At 61.1% G+C, this 17299-nt stretch overlaps 1 protein-coding gene across 4 annotated transcripts in view; it reads left to right on the top strand.

Moving 5' to 3' along the window:
- Positions 1 to 17264, top strand: part of LOC116241591 (eukaryotic translation initiation factor 3 subunit C-like) — a 50324-nt gene extending 33060 nt beyond the window's left edge. For all 4 annotated transcript variants that reach the window (XM_090130385.1, XM_090130384.1, XM_090130387.1 and 1 more), the window contains 7 exons: positions 2498 to 2671; positions 5298 to 5487; positions 7383 to 7542; positions 9129 to 9194; positions 10431 to 10518; positions 13314 to 13476; positions 15366 to 17264. In XM_090130385.1, coding sequence (XP_089986511.1) covers positions 2498 to 2671; positions 5298 to 5487; positions 7383 to 7542; positions 9129 to 9194; positions 10431 to 10518; positions 13314 to 13476; positions 15366 to 15451 — 927 coding nt within the window. In that variant the 3' untranslated portion in view covers positions 15452 to 17264. The remainder of the gene's footprint in view (positions 1 to 2497; positions 2672 to 5297; positions 5488 to 7382; positions 7543 to 9128; positions 9195 to 10430; positions 10519 to 13313; positions 13477 to 15365) is intronic.
- The last annotated feature ends 35 nt before the right edge of the window (positions 17265 to 17299 follow it).

Raw genomic sequence — 17299 nt, 5'->3', positions numbered from 1 at the left:
GCTCTATGGGGTGACAGGAGGTCCCTATGTGGCTCTGTGGGGGTCCTGAGGAGCTCTATGGATCACTAAGTGGCTCTATGGGGCTCTATGGGGTGATACGAGGTTCCTATGGGGCTCTGTGGGGTGATACGAGGTCCCTATGGGGCTCCTTGGGGTGATATGTGGTCCCTATGTGGTCCCTATGGGGCTCTATGGGGTCCCTATGGGGGTCTATGGGGTCCCAGGGACCTCATGCTCATGTCCCACCTGCAGGACAACATCCACCACGCCGACCCCCCCGTGCAGGTGGGGCCTATGGGGTCCCTATGGGGCTCTATGGGGTGATATGGGGTGATATGGGGTGATACGAGGTCCCTATGGGGCTCTATGGGATCCCTATGGGTCCCTATGGGGCTCTATGGGGCTCTATAGGGTGATACGAGGTCCCTATGGGGCTCTATGGGGTCCCTATGGGTCCCTATGGGGCTCTATGGGGCTCTATAGGGTGATACGAGGTCCCTATGGGGTCTATCTGGTCCCTATGGGGCTGTAAAGCCCCATATCTCCCCCCAGGACCCCCATAGAGCCCCATAGTCCCCATATCTCCCCCTGAGACCCCCATAGAGCCCCATATCTCCCCCCAGCACCCCCTTAGTGCCCCATAGATGCCCCCAGGACCCCCGTATCTCCCCCTGGGACCCCATATCTCCCCCCAGGACCCCCACAGAGCCCCATATCTCCCCCTGGGACCCCCATATCTCCCCCCAGGACCCCCATAGATCCCCCCAGCATGCCTTCAGAGCCCCATATCTGCCCCCAGCACCCCCTTAGAGCCCCATAGATGCCCCCAGGACCCCTGTATCTCCCCCTGGGACCCCCATATCTCCCCCCTGGACCCCCATAGATCCCCCAGGACCCCCATAGAGCCCCATATCTCCCCCCAGGACACCCATAGATCCCCCCAGCACCCCATAGAGCCCCATATCTCCCCCCAGGACCCCCATAGATCCCCCCAGCAGCCCCATAGACCCCCATAGATCCCCCCGGGACCCCCATATCTCCCCCCAGCACCCCCACAGAGCCCCATATCTCCCCCCAGGACCCCTATAGAGCCCCCCAGCACCCCCATAGACCCCCATATCTCCCCGCAGCACCCCCATAGAGCCCCATATCTCCCCCTGGGACCCCCATAGATCCCCCCAGCACCCCCTTAGAGCCCCATAGATGCCCCCAGGACCCCCGTATCTCCCCCTGGGACCCCCATATCTCCCCCTGGGACCCCATATCTCCCCCCAGGACCCCCTTAGAGCCCCATATCTCCCCCTGGGACCCCCATAGATCCCCCCAGCACCCTCATAGACCCCCATAGATCCCCCCGGGACCCCCATATCTCCCCCCAGCACCCCCATAGAGCCCCATATCTCCCCCCAGGACCCCCATAGATCCCCCCAGCATGCCTTTAGAGCCCCATATCTCCCCCCAGGACCCCCGTAGAGCCCCATATCTCCCCCTGGGACCCCCATATCTCCCCCCAGAGCCCCTGTAAATCCCCATATCTTCCCCCAGGACCCCCATAGATCCCCCCAGCACCCCCGTAGACCCCCATAGATCCCCCTGGGACCCCATATCTCCCCCCAGCACCCCCATAGATCCCCCCCAGGACCCCCATAGATCCCCCCAGCACCCCCTTAGAGCCCCATAGATGCCCCCAGGACCCCCATATCTCCCCCTGGGACCCCCATAGATCCCCCAGGACCCCCACAGAGCCCCATATCTCCCCCTGGGACCCCCATATCTCCCCCCAGCACTGCCATAGATCCCCCCAGCATGCCTTCAGAGCCCCATATCTCCCCCCAGGACCCCCTTAGAGCCCCATAGATGCCCCCAGGACCCCCATATCTCCCCCTGGGACCCCATATCTTCCCCCAGAGCCCCTGTAAATCCCCATATCTCCCCCTGGGACCCGCATAGATCCCCCCAGGACCCCCACAGATCCCCCAGGACCCCCATAGAGCCCCATATCTCCCCCCAGGACCCCCATAGATCCCCCAGGACCCCCATAGAGCCCCATATCTCCCCCTGGGACCCCCATAGATCCCCCCAGCAGCCCCATAGACCCCCATAGATCCCCCCGGGACCCCCATATCTCCCCCCAGGACCCCCATAGATTCCCCCAGCACCCCCATAGAGCCCCATATCTTCCCCCAGGGCCCCCATATCTCCCCCCAGGACCCCCACAGAGCCCCATATCTCCCCCTGGGACCCCCATATCTCCCCCCAGGACCCCCATAGATCCCCCCAGCATGCCTTTAGAGCCCCATATCTCCCTCCAGGACCCCCATAGAGCCCCATATCTCCCCCCAGCACCCCCTTAGAGCCCCATAGATGCCCCCATAGAGCCCCATATCTCCCTCCAGGACCCCCACAGAGCCCCATATCTCCCCCCAGCACCCCCCTAGGACCCCCCCCCCTCCCCATTGCCTGTCTCCACCCTTCACATTTCCCCCCCACCCCCCAGATCCTCTACAACCGCACGATGGTGCAGCTGGGGATCTGCGCCTTCCGGGCCGGGATGATCAAAGATGCCCACAACGCCCTGCTGGACATTCAGTCCAGTGGCAGAGCCAAGGAGCTGCTGGGCCAGGGGCTGCTGCTCAGGAGCCTGCAGGAGAGGAACGCCGAGCAGGAGAAGGTGGGGGGCTGGGGGGGAGATATGGGGGGAAGTAGGAGGGGAGATGTGGGGCAGGCAAGGGGGAAGATGGGGGAGATGTAGGGGGGAGATGTGGGGGAGATGTGGGGGGGAGATGGGGGAGATGTGGGGGAGATGAAGGTGGGAGATGTGGGGGAGATGTGGGGGGGAGATGGGGGGGATGTGGGAGGGGAGATGGGGGAGATATAGGGAGAGATATGGGGGAGACGAAGGTTGGAGATGAGGGGAAGTAGGAGGGGAGATGTGGGGCAGGCAAGGGGGAAGATGGGGGAGATGTGGGGGGATATAGGGGGAGATGTGGGGGGGAGATGGGGGAGATGTGGGGGGGATGTGGGAGGGGAGATGGGGGGGATATAGGGAGAGATATGGGGGAGATGAAGGTTGAAGATGAGGGGATGTAGGAGGGGAGATGTGGGGCAGACAAGGGGGAAGATGGGGGAGATGTGGGGGGATATAGGGGGAGATATAGGGGAGATGTGGGGGAGATGAAGGTGGGAGATGTGGGGGAGATGTGGGGGGGAGATGGGGGAGATGTGGGGGGGAGATGGGGGGGATGTGTGGGGAGATGTGGGGGAGATGAAGGTTGGAGATGTGGGGGAGATGTGGGGGAGATGTGGGGAAGATGTGGGGGAGATGTGGGGGGGATGTGGGAGGGGAGATGGGGGGGATATAGGGAGAGATATGGGGGAGATGAAGGTTGGAGATGAGGGGAAGTAGGAGGGGAGATGTGGGGCAGGCAAGGGGGAAGATGGGGGAGATGTGGGGGGAGATGTGGGGGGATATAGGAGATATAGGGGAGATGTGGGGGAGATGAAGGTTGGAGATATGGGGGGGAGATGTGGGGGAGATGAAGGTTGGAGATATAGGGGAGATATGGGGGGAGATATGGGGGAGATGAAGGTTGGAGATGTGGGGGAGATGTGGGGGGGGAGATGGGGGGATATAGGGGGAGATATGGGGGAGATGTGGGGGAGATGAAGGTTGGAGATATGGGGGAGATGTGGGGGTGAGATGGGGGAGATGTGGGGGAGATGTGGGGGGGATGTGGGAGGGGAGATGGGGGGGATATAGGGAGAGATATGGGGGAGATGAAGGTTGGAGATGAGGGGATGTAGGAGGGGAGATGTGGGGCAGGCAAGGGGGAAGATGGGGGAGATGTGGGGGGATATAGGGGGAGATATAGGGGAGATGTAGGGGGGAGATGTTGGGGAGATGTGGGGGAGATGAAGGTTGGAGATGGGGGAGATGTGGGGGGGAGATGGGGGAGATGTGTGGGGGAGATGTGGGGGAGATGAAGGTTGGAGATGAGGGGATGTAGGAGGGGAGATGTGGGGCAGGCAAGGGGGAAGATGGGGGAGATGTGGGGGGATATGTGGGGGGATATAGCGGGAGATATGGGGGAGATGTGGGGGAGATGAAGGTGGGAGATATAGGGGAGATATGGGGGGAGATATGGGGGAGATGAAGGTTGGAGATGTGGGGGAGATGTGGGGGGGGAGATGGGGGGATATAGGGGGAGATATGGGGGAGATGTGGGGGAGATGAAGGTTGGAGATATGGGGGAGATGTGGGGGTGAGATGGGGGAGATGTGGGGGAGATGTGGGGGGGATGTGGGAGGGGAGATGGGGGGGATATAGGGAGAGATATGGGGGAGATGAAGGTTGGAGATGAGGGGATGTAGGAGGGGAGATGTGGGGCAGGCAAGGGGGAAGATGGGGGAGATGTGGGGGGACATAGGGGGAGATATAGGGGAGATGTGGGGGAGATGAAGGTTGGAGATGTGGGGGAGATGTGGGGGAGATGGGGGGGGAGATGGGGGGGAGATGAAGGTTGGAGATGTGGGGGAGATGTGGGGGGGAGATGGGGGGATATAGGGGGAGATGTGGGGGTGATATAGGGGAGATATGGGGGGAGATGTGGGGGAGATGAGAGTGGAGATGAGGGGATGTAGGAGGGGAGATGTGGGGCAGACAAGGGGGAAGATGGGGGGGGAGAAGGGGTTGACCTCTGACCCCTGTGACCCCAGACCGCCATGTGACCCCTGACCTCTGAATTTGACCCCAAGTGCCACCCTTCCCCCCTCCCACCTGGATCTGCTGTGACCCCCCTGACCCCACGTGACCCCTGACCTCTGACCCCGTGACCTGTGACCCCTCAGTTAGATGCGCATCAACCTGGAGCTGCTGTGACCCCATATGACCCCCCTATGACCCCTGACCCCCGTGTGACCCCTGACCTCTGAGTTTGACCCCAAGTGCCACCCTTCCCCCCGACCTGGATCTGCTGTGACCCCCCTGACCCCACGTGACCCCTGACCCCACATGACCCCTGACCTCTGACCCTGTGACCTCTGACCCCTGAGATGTGCATCAACCTGGAGCTGCTGCAACCCCCCATGACCCCCCTATAACCCCATGACCTCTGACCCCACGTGACCCCTGACCTCTGACCACATGACCTCTGACCCCTCAGATTTGCATCAACCTGGAGCTGCTTCAACCCCCCTATGACCCCCCTATAACCCCCCTATAACCCCATGACCCATGACCTCTGACCCCTGACCCCCGTGACCTCTGACCCCCTGCCCTTTGCCCCCCCCCCCCGCAGGTGGAGAAGCGGCGCCAGGTTCCGTTCCACATGCACATCAACCTGGAGCTGCTGGAGTGCGTCTACCTGGTGGCGGCCATGTTGCTGGAGATCCCTTACATGGCGGCCCACGAATTCGACGCCCGGCGCCGGATGATCAGCAAGCAGTTCCACCACCAGCTGCGGGTCGGGGAGAGGCAGCCCCTGCTGGGTACGGCCTGCCCCATGGCTGCCCCATGGCTGCCCCATGGCTGCCCCATAGCTGCCCCATAGCTGCCCCATGGCTGCCCCATAGATAGCCCATAGATGGGGCATAGAGGTGCCATAGAGTTCTATTGAGGTATCATAGAGTTTCCCATAGAGAGACCATGGAGGTACCATAGAGTTCTGCGGAGGTACCATAGAGTTCTGCGGAGGTACCATAGAGTTTTGCGGAGGTATGACAGATACACCATAGAGACCCCATAGAGACCCATAGAAGATGATCTGTGGGGCAGACATCAGCCCCATAGCTGCCCCATAGACGGGTCATAGGGATATCATAGAGTTCTATTGAGGTATCATAGAGTTTCCCATAGAGAGACCGTGGAGGTACCATAGAGTTCTGTGGAGGTACCATAGAGTTCTGTGGAGGTACCATAGAGTTTTGCGGAGGTACCATAGAGTTCTGTGGAGGTATGACAGATACACCATAGAGACCCCATAGAGACCCATATAGGATGATCTGTGGGGCAGACATCAGCCCCATAGCTGCCCCATAGACGGGTCATAGGGATATCATAGAGTTCTATTGTGGTATCATAGAGTTTCCCATAGAGAGACCGTGGAGGTACCATAGAGTTCTGCGGAGGTACCATAGAGTTCTGTGGAGGTATGACAGATATACCATAGAGACCCCATAGAGACCCACAGTGATCCATAGAGATCTATAGAGACCCCATAGGGATCCATGCAGACCTCATAGAGATCCATAGAGACCCATATAGGATGATCTGTGGGGCAGACATCAGCCCCATAGCTGCCCCATAGACGGGTCATAGGGATATCATAGAGTTCTATTGAGGTATCATAGAGTTTCCCATAGAGAGACCGTGGAGGTACCATAGAGTTCTGCGGAGGTACCATAGAGTTCTGCGGAGGTACCATAGAGTTCTGTGGAGGTATGACAGGTATACCATAGACACCCCATAGAGACCCATAGAAGATGATCTGTGGGGCAGACATCAGCCCCATAGCTGCCCCACAGCAAGCAGTTCCACCACCAGCTGCGGGTCGGGGAGAGGCAGCCCCTGCTGGGTACGGCCTGCCCCATGGCTGCCCCATGGCTGCCCCATGGCTGCCCCATAGCTGCCCCATAGCTGCCCCATAGATAGCCCATAGATGGGGCATAGAGGTGCCATAGAGTTCTATTGAGGTATCATAGAGTTTCCCATAGAGAGACCGTGGAGGTACCATAGAGTTCTGTGGAGGGACCATAGAGTTCTGTGGAGGTACCATAGAGTTCTGCGGAGGTACCATAGAGTTCTGTGGAGGTATGACAGATATACCATAGAGACCCCATAGAGACCCACAGTGATCCATAGAGATCTATAGAGACCCCATAAAGACCCCATAGGGATCCATGCAGACCTCATAGCTGCCCCATAGCTGCCCCATAGATAGCCCATAGATGGGGCATAGAGGTGCCATAGAGTTCTATTGAGGTATCATAGAGTTTCCCATAGAGTTCTGTGGAGGTACCATAGAGTTCTGTGGAGGTACCATAGAGTTCTGCGGAGGGACCATAGAGTTCCATGGAGGGACCATAGAGTTTCCCATAGAGAGACCATGGAGATGCCATAGAGTTCTTGGAGGTCTCCTAGAGATACCATAGAGTTCTATAGAAATCCGCTTCTTGCTCTATGGGGCCGCCCCACACCTGAGCCTAAGGGGCCGCCCCATATCTCACCCTATGGGTCTCCCCAACCCCCTCACCCTATGGGGCCGCCCCATCTCTCACCCTATGGGGCCTCCCCACACCTGACGCTATGGGTCTCCCCAACCCCCTCACCCTATGGGGCCGCCCCATCTCTCACCCTATGGGGCCGCCCCATCCCTGCCCCCCAGGCCCCCCCGAGTCGATGCGGGAGCACGTGGTGGCGGCCTCGAAGGCGATGAAGACGGGCGACTGGCGGAGCTGCCATCGCTTCATCGTCAACGAGAAGATGAACGGAAAGGTGTGGGATCTGTTCCCCGAGGCCGACAAAGTGCGCGCCATGCTCGTCAGGTACGGGGCTGGGGGGGTATGGGGGGGTTATGGGGGGGTATGGGGTGGGAATCAGGGGGATAAGGGGGGATATGGGGGGATATGGGGTGGGAATGGGGGGTTATAGGAAGGTATGGGGGGATATGGGGTGGGAATGGGGGGATATGGGGGCATATGGGGTGGTAAGGGGGGGTTATGGGGGGATATGGGGTGGATAAGGGGGGATATGGGGTGTTATGGGGTGGGAATGGGGGTTATGGGGGGATATGGGGTGGATATGGGGGGTTATGGGGGGCAAGGTGTGGGATCTGTTCCCCGAGGCCGACAAAGCGCGCGCCATGCTCGTCAGGTAGGGGGCAGGGGGGGTATGGGGGCATATGGGGGGATATGGGGGCATATGGGGGGGTTATGGGGGGGGATATGGGGTGTTATGGGGGATTATGGGGGGATATGGGGTGGGAATGGGTGGATATGGAGGGATATGGGGGGATATGGGGTGGATAAGGGGGAATATGGGGTGGATATGGAGGGATAAGGGGGGATATGGGGTGGATAAGGGGAATATGGGGTGGATATGGGGGAATAGGGGGGGATATGGGGTGGATATGGGGGGATAAGGGGGGATATGGGGTGGATATGGGGGGATATGGGGTGTTATTGGGTGGGAATGGGGGTTATGGGGGGGTATGGGGTGGATATGGGGGGATAAGAGGGGATAAGGGGGGTTATGGGGGGGTCAGGGGGGTTATAGGCAAGGTGTGGGATCTGTTCCCCGAGGCCGACAAAGTGCGCGCCGTGTCGTCAGGTAGGGGGCTGGGGGGATATGGGGGGGTTATGGGGGGATATGGGGTGGGAATGGGGGGATATGGGGGGATATGGGGTGATAAGGGGGGATATGGGGTGTTATGGGGTGGGAATGGGGGGTAAGGGGGGATATGGGGTGGGAATGGGGGGATAAGGGGGGATATGGGGGGATTTGGGGTTGGAATGGGGAGGATAAGGGGGGATATGGGGTGGATATGGAGGGATAAGGGGGGATATGGGGTGGGAATGGGGGCATATGGGGGGATATGGGGTGTTATGGGGGTGGGAATGGGGGGATATAGGGGGATAAGGGGTGAATAAGGGGAGATAAGGGGGGATATGGGGTGGGAATGGGGGATATGAGGTGTTATGGGGGGGTAAGGGGGAGTGTTGGGGGGTTATGGGGTGGGAATGGGGGGTTATGGGGTGTTATGGGGTAGGAATGGGTGGTGATAGGGGGATAAGGGGGGATATGGGGTGGGAATGGGGGGCTACGGGGGCATATGGGGGGATATGGGGTGTTATGGGGTGGGAATGGGGGGGGTATGGGGGGGTATGGGGCGGCAATGGGGTGGTTATGGGGCAGTTATGGGGCGGTTATGGGGTGGCTATGGGGCAGTTATGGGGTGGCTATGGGGCAGTTATGGGGCGGCTATGGGGCGGCTATGGGGCGCAGTGGGGCGGCGGTTGTGGGGCGGTTATAGGGCAGTTATGGGGCGGCTATGGGGCAGTTATGGGGCAGTTATGGGGCGGCTATGGGGCGCAGTGGGGCGGCGGTTGGTGCTGACGCGGGCGCCCTGCAGGAAGATCCAGGAGGAGTCGCTGAGGACCTACCTGTTCACGTACAGCAGCGTCTACGACTCCATCAGGTGCGCCTGCCCCACAGCTGCCCCATAGCTGCCCCACAGCTGCCCCACGGCTGCCCCACTGCTGCCCCACTGCTGCCCCACTGCTGCCCCACAGCTGCCCCACAGCTGCCCCATAACTGCCCCACGGCTGCCCCACGGCTGCCCCACGGCTGCCCCACGGCTGCCCCATAGCTGCCCCACGGCTGCCCCATAGCTGCCCCACGGCTGCCCCACGGCTGCCCCACGGCTGCCCCACGGCTGCCCCATAGTGACCCCATAGCTGCCCCACGGCTGCCCCATAGCGACCCCGCAGCTGCCCCACGGCTGCCCCACGGCTGCCCCACGGCTGCCCTATGGCTGCCCCACGGCTGCCCCACGGCTGCCCCATAGTGACCCTATAGCTGCCCCACGGCTGCCCCATAACTGCCCCATAGCTGCCCTACAGCGACCCCATAAAGGCCCCATAACTGCCCCATAGAGACCCATAGAGATCCCAGAACTGCCCCACAAGTGAGGGAGACTCCGTGAGACGCCAGAGCTGCCCCACAAGTGAGAGACCCCACAGCTGCCCCACACTGACCCCCCCGCCCCACTGCGAGGTCCTCCAGCCCCACTGCGAGGTCCTCCAGCCCCACTGCGAGGTCCTCCAGCCCCACTTCCAGGTCCTCCAGCCCCCCTTCCAGGTCCTCCAGCCCCCCTTTCCAGGTCCTCCAGCCCCCCTTTCCAGGTCCTCCAGCCCCACTTCCAGGTCCTCCAGCCCCACTTTGAGGTCCTCCAGCCCCACTTCCAGGTCCTCCTGGTCCCCTTTGAGGTCCTCCAGCCCCACTTCCCAGGTCCTCCAGCCCCACTTCCAGGTCCTCCTGGTCCCCTTTGAGGTCCTCCAGCCCCACTTCCCAGGTCCTCCAGCCCCGAATTCCAGGTCCTCCAGCCCCACTTTGAGGTCCTCCAGCCCCACCGCGAGGTCCTCCAGCCCCCCACTTCCAGGTCCTCCAGCCCCACTGCGAGGTCCTCCAGCCCCCCTTTCCAGGTCCTCCAGCCCCACTTCCAGGTCCTCCAGCCCCCCTTTCCAGGTCCTCCAGCCCCCCTTTTAGGTCCTCCAGCCCCACTTCCAGGTCCTCCAGCCCCACTTTCCAGGTCCTCCAGCCCCCCTTTCCAGGTCCTCAAGTCCCCCTTTCCAGGTCCTCCAGCCCCACTTCCAGGTCCTCCAGCCCCACTGCGAGGTCCTCCAGCCCCACACTGACCCCTCCCACCCCACAGCATGGAGATCCTGGCAGCCATGTTCCAGCTGGACCTGCCCACAGTGCACAGCATCATTAGCAAGATGATCATTAACGAGGAGCTCATGGTGCGTGGGGCGGGGGGGGGGGGGTTGGGGGTCCTTATGGGGTCTCTGTGGGGGGGTTGGGGGTCGCTATGGGGTCTCTATGGGGCTCTATAGGGTTTCTATGGGGTCTCTATGGGGCTCTATAGGGTCTCTATGGGGCTGTATAGGGTTTCTATGGGGTCTTTATGGGGAGTCTGGGAGTCGCTATGGGGTCTCTGTGGGTGGTTATGGGGGTCTGGGGGTCACTATGGGGTCTCTATGGGTCACTGTGGGGGGTTGGGGGTCGCTATGGGGTCTCTATGGGGCTGTATAGGGTTTCTATGGGTCTCTGTGGGGGCTGGGGGTCGCTATGGGGTCTCTGTGGGGTTTCTGTGGGTCACTGTGGGGTCTCTATGGGTCACTGTGGGGGGGTTGGGGGTCGCTATGGGGTCTCTATGGGGCTCTGTAGGGTTTCTATGGGGCTCTATGGGATCTGGGGGTTGTTATGGGGTCTCTGGGTCGCTATGGGGTCTCTATGGGTCGCTGTGGGGTTTCTGTGGGTCGCTATGGGGTCTCTATGGGTCACTGTGGGGTCTCTATGGGGCTCTGTAGGGTTTCTATGGGGCTCTATGGGATCTGAGTGTTGTTCTGGGGTCTCTGGGTCGCTGTGGGGTTTCTGTGGGTCGCTGTGGGGTCTCTATGGGTCGCTATGGGGTCTGTGTGGGGGCTGGGGTCTCTATGGGGCTCTGTGGGTCTCTATGGGTCCCAGTAGATCCCTATGGGTCCCTATGGGTCCCAATGGATCTCTATGGGTCCCAGTGGGTCCCTATGGGTCCCTATGGGTCTCTATGGATCCCGGTGTGTCCCTATGGGTCCCAGTGGGGACCTATGGGTCCCTGTGGGTCCCAATGGATCTCTGTGGGTCCCAGTGGGTCCCTATGGTTCTCTATGGGTCCCAGTGGGTCTCAGTGGATCTCTATGGGTCCCTATAGGTACCTATGGGTCCCAGTGTGTCCCTATGGGTCCCAATGGATCTCTATGGGTCCCAGTGGGTCCCAATGGGTCCCAATGGCTCCCTATGGCTCCCTATGGCTCCAGTGGGTCCCGGTGGGTCCCCGTGGGTCCCGGTGGGTCCCTATGGGTCCCAGTGTGTCCCTATGGTCCCAATGGGTCCCAGTGGGTCCCTATGGGTCCCTATGGGTCCGTATGGCTCCCGGTGGGTCTCTATGGGTCCCAGTGTGTCCCTATGGTCCCTATGGCTTCCATTGTGTCCCTATGGGTCCCTATGGCTCCGTATGGCTCCTGGTGGGTCCCAGTGTGTCCTGGTTGGTCCCATTGTGTCCCTATGGGTCCCTATGGGTCCCTATGGCTCCCGGTGGGTCCCAGTGGGTCCCCGTAGTCCCAGTGTGTCCCAATGGTCCCTATGGGTCCCTATGGGTCCCTATGGGTCCCTATGGGTCCCTATGGCTCCCGGTGGGTCCCCGTGGTCCCAGTGTGTCCCTATGGCTCCCTATGGTCCCTATGGCTCCCGGTGTGTCCCTATGGGTCCCTATGGGTCCCTATGGGTCCCTATGGCTCCCGGTGGGTCCCCGTGGTCCCAGTGTGTCCCTATGGCTCCCTATGGCTCCCGGTGTGTCCCTATGGGTCCCTATGGCTCCGTATGGCTCCCGGTGGGTCCCAGTGTGTCCCCGTGGTCCCAGTGTGTCCCTATGGGTCCCTATGGCTCCCTATGGCTCCCAGTGGGTCTCTATGGGTCGTAATGGGTCCCTATGGCTCCCTATGGCTCCAGTGGGTCCCAGTGTGTCCCTATGGTCCCTATGGGTCCCTATGGTTCTCTATGGCTCCCAGTGTGTCCCAATGGGTCCCTATGGGTCCCAATGGATCTCTGGGTCCCCGTGGGTCCCAGTGTGTCCCTATGGGTCCCTATGGGTCCCAATGGATCTCTGGGTCCCCGTGGGTCCCAGTGTGTCCCTATGGGTCCCTATGGGTCCCAATGGATCTCTGTGTCCCTATGGGTCCCTATGGGTCCCTATGGCTCCTGGTGGGTCCCAGTGGGTCCCTGTGGGTCCCTGTGTGTCCCTATGGGTCCCTATGGCTCCTGGTGGGTCTCTATGGGTTGTAATGGGTCCCTATGGGTCCCAATGGGTCCCTCTGTGTCCCCGTGGTCCCAGTGTGTCCCTATGGGTCCCAATGGGTCCGTATGGGTCCCTATGGCTCCCGGTGGGTCCCAGTGGGTCCCAGTGTGTCCCTATGGGTCCCAATGGATCTCTGTGTCCCAGTGTGTCCCAATGGGTCCTTATGGCTCCCTATGGCTCCCATTGTGTTCCTATGGGTCCCTATGGCTCCCGGTGGGTCCCAGTGTGTCCCTATGGGTCCCAATGGCTCCCTATGGCTCCCGGTGGGTCCCCGTGGTCCCAGTGTGTCCCTATGGGTCCCTATGGCTCCCATTGTGTCCCTATGGGTCCCTATGGGTCCCTGTGTGTCCCTATGGCTCCCGGTGGGTCCCCGTGGTCCCAGTGTGTCCCTATGGCTCCCTATGGCTCCCGGTGTGTCCCTATGGGTCCCTATGGGTCCCTATGGCTCCCATTGTGTCCCTATGGGTCCCTCTGTGTCCCCGTGGTCCCAGTGTGTCCCAATGGTCCCTATGGGTCCCTATGGCTCCCTATGGGTCCCTGTGGCTCCCCGTGGTCCCTCTGTGTCCCCGTGGTCCCAGTGTGTCCCTATGGCTCCCAATGGCTCCCAATGGCTCCCTATGGGTCCCTATGGGTCCCTGTGGGTCCCTCTGTGTCCCCATGGTCCCTGTGTGTCCCCGTGGTGCCAGTGCTGTCGCCCCGCAGGCGTCGCTGGACCAGCCGACGCAGACGGTGATGATGCACCGCACGGAGCCGACGGCGCAGCAGAACCTGGCGCTGCAGCTGGCCGAGAAGCTGGGCGCGCTGGTGGAGAACAACGAGCGCGTGCTGGACCACAAGCAGGGCTCCTTCGGCGGCTACTTCCGAGGTCGGCCCCATAGCGGCCCCATAGCGGCCCCATAGGTAGCCCATAGATAGCCCATAGGTAGCCTATAGATGGCCCATGGCTGCCCCATAGGTAGTCCATAGGTAGCCCATGGCTGCCCCATAGCTGCCCCATAGCGGCCCCATAGGTAGCCCATAGATAGCCCATGGCTGCCCCATAGCGGCCCCATAGCGGCCCCATAGCTGCCCCATAGGTAGCCCATAGATAGCCCATGGCTGCCCCATAGGTAGTCCATAGGTAGTCCATGGCTGCCCCATAGATGCCCCATGCCTGCCCCATAGCCCATGGATAGCCCATAGATAGCCCATAGATAGTCCATAGTTGCCCCATAGATGCCCCATAGGTAGCCCATAGGTAGCCCATGGCTGCCCCATAGATGCCCCATGCCTGCCCCATAGCCCATAGATAGCCCATAGATAGTCCATAGTTGCCCCATAGTTGCCCCATAGATGCCCCATAGGTAGCCCATAGGTAGCCCATGGCTGCCCCATAGCCCATAGATAGTCCATAGTTGCCCCATAGTTGCCCCATAGATGCTCCATAGGTAGCCCATAGATAGCCCATGGCTGCCCCATAGCGGCCCCATAGCGGCCCCATAGCTGCCCCATAGGTAGCCCATAGATAGCCCATGCCTGCCCCATAGCCCATAGGTAGCCCATAGATAGCCCATGCCTGCCCCATAGCCCATAGATAGCCCATAGATAGCCCATAGCTGCCCCATAGCTGCCCCATAGGTAGCCCATACATAGCCCACGCCTGCCACATAGCCCATAGATAGCCCATAGGTAGCCTATAGATAGCCCATGGCTGCCCCATAGCTGCCCCATAGCGGCCCCATAGCGGCCCCATAGCGGCCCCATAGGTAGCCCATAGATAGCCCATGCCTGCCCCATAGGTAGTCCATAGGTAGCCCATAGATAGCCCATGGCTGCCCCATAGCCCATAGATAGCCCATAGATAGCCCATGGCTGCCCCATAGCGGCCCCATAGCGGCCCCATAGGTAGCCCATAGATAGCCCACGCCTGCCCCATAGATGCCCCATGCCTGCCCCATAGCCCATGGATAGCCCATAGGTAGCCCCTAGATAGCCTATAGATAGCCCATGGCTGCCCCATAGATACCCCATAGATACCCCATAGCTGCCCCACGCCTGCCCCATAGATGCCCCATAGGTAGCCCATAGATAGCCCACGCCTGCCCCACGCCTGCCCCATAGCCCATGGATAGCCCATAGGTAGCCCATGGCTGCCCCATAGCTGCCCCATAGGTAGCCCCATAGCCCATAGATAGCCCATAGGTAGCCTATAGATAGTCCATGGCTGACCCATAGCCCATGGCTGCCCCATAGGTAGCCCCATAGGTAGCCCATAGCTGCCCCATGGCTGCCCCACGGCTGCCCCATAGCTGCCCCATAGATAGCCCCATAGCCCATAGATAGCCCATAGCTGCCCCATAGATGCCCATGGTTGCCCCATAGCCCCTGGCTGCCCCATGGCTGCCCCATAGATTGCCTTTAGATAGCCTCATAGGTAGCCCATAGCTGCCCCATAAGTGCCTCTCTGCCCCATAGCTGCCCCATAAGTGCTTCCTTGCACCGTGGCTGCCCCATACGTGCCCCATAACTGCCCTATAGCTGCCCCATAAGTGTTGCTCTGCCCCATAAGTGTTTCTCTGCCCCATAGCTGCCCCATATTTCTCTGCCCCATAGCTGCCCCATAAGTGCTTCCTTGCACCATGGCTGCCCCAAAGCTGCCCCATAAGTTCTTCGCTGCCCCATAAGCGCCCTATAGCTGGTCCCATAAGTGCCGCTCTGCCCCATAGCTGCCCCATAAGTGCCGCTGTGCCCCATAAGTGTTTCTGTGCCCCACAGATCAGAAGGACGGCTACCGGAAGGGGGACGGCGGTTACCTTCGCCGTGGGGCCTACAGACAACAGGAGCGCTCCTCCAACTACTGACCCACAGCTCTGCCCCATAGACCACCCTGCCCCATAGACCGCCCTGCCCCATAGATGGCCCTGCCCCATAGCACAGCCCTGCCCCATAGATGATGGCCCTGCCCCATAGCACAGCCCTGCCCCATAGATGGCGCTGCCCCATAGATGGTGCTGCCCCATAGCACAGCCCTGCCCCATAGATGGCGCTGCCCCATAGATGGCAGCCTTGCCCCATAGATGGCGCTGCCCCATAGATGGCGGCCTTGCCCCATAGATGGCGCTGCCCCATAGATGGCGCTGCCCCATAGATGGTGCTGCCCCATAGATGATGGCCCTGCCCCATAGCTGGCGCTGCCCCATAGATGGCGGCTCTGCCCCATGGATGGCGCTGCCCCGTAACTGCTGGCCCTGCCCCATAGCTGGTGGCCCTGCCCCATAGGTGATGGCCCTGCCCCATGGATGGCTCTGCCCCATAGATGGTGCTGCCCCATAGTTGGTGGCTCTGCCCCATAGATGGTGGCTCTGCCCCATGGATGGCGCTGCCCCATAGATGGTGCTGCCCCATAGTTGGTGGCTCTGCCCCATAGATGGTGGCTCTGCCCCATGGATGGCGCTGCCCCATAGATGGTGCTGCCCCATAGTTGGTGGCTCTGCCCCATAGATGGTGGCTCTGCCCCATGGATGGCGCTGCCCCATAGATGGTGCTGCCCCATAGTTGGTGGCTCTGCCCCATAGATGGTGGCTCTGCCCCATGGATGGCGCTGCCCCATAGATGGTGCTGCCCCATAGTTGGTGGCTCTGCCCCATAGATGGTGGCTCTGCCCCATGGATGGCGCTGCCCCATAGATGGTGGCCTTGCCCCATAGGTGGCGCTGCCCCATAGATGGAGGCCTTGCCCCATAGATGGCCCTGCCCCATAGGTGATGGCCCTGCCCCATGGATGGCTCTGCCCCATAGATGATGGCTCTGCCCCATAGAAGATGGCTCTGCCCCATAGCTGGTGGCTATGCCCCATGGATGGCGCTGCCCCATAGAAGATGGCCCTGCCCCATGGATGGCTCTGCCCCATAGATGGTGGCCTTGCCCCATAGATGGCGCTGCCCCATAGATGGTGCTGCCCCATAGATGGCAGCCTTGCCCCATAGATGGCGCTGCTCCATAGATGGCGGCCTTGCCCCATAGATGGCGCTGCCCCATAAATGGTGCTGCCCCATAGCACAGCCCTGCCCCATAGCACAGCCCTGCCCCATAGATGGCGCTGCCCCATAGATGGCGGCTCTGCCCCATGGATGGCGCTGCCCCGTAACTGGTGGCCCTGCCCCATAGGTGATGGCCCTGCCCCATGGATGGCTCTGCCCCATAGATGGCGGTGCCCCATAGCTGGTGGCTCTGCCCCATAGATGGCGCTGCCCCATGGATGACACTGCCCCATAGCTGGTGGCTCTGCCCCATGGATGGCTCTGCCCCATAGAAGATGGCTCTGCCCCATAGCTGGTGGCTCTGCCCCATGGATGGCGCTGCCCCATAGAAGATGGCCCTGCCCCATGGATGGCTCTGCCCCATGGATGGCGCTGCCCCATAGCTGGTGGCTCTGCCCCATAGCTGGTGGCTCTGCCCCATGGATGGCGCTGCCCCATAGCTGGTGGCCCTGCCCCATAGATGGCGCTGCCCCATAGATGGCCCTGCCCCACAGATGATGGCTCTGCCCCATGGCTCTGCCCCATGGATGGTGCTGCCCCACAGATGGTGGCCCTGCCCCATAGCTGCCCCTGCCCCATAGCTGCCCCTGCCCCATAGCTGGCCCTGCCCCCCAATAAAGTAGTGCTGGTAGCGAGCAGTTTGTGGTTGTGATCACTTGTGGGGCAGGGG

Source organism: Phasianus colchicus, chromosome 40 (assembly GCF_987193195.1).
Source record: "Phasianus colchicus chromosome 40, bPhaCol1.hap1.1, whole genome shotgun sequence".
Taxonomy (NCBI): domain Eukaryota; kingdom Metazoa; phylum Chordata; class Aves; order Galliformes; family Phasianidae; genus Phasianus; species Phasianus colchicus.
Note: the sequence above shows the minus strand (reverse complement) of the source record. Positions and strands in the feature narration are given on the sequence as shown.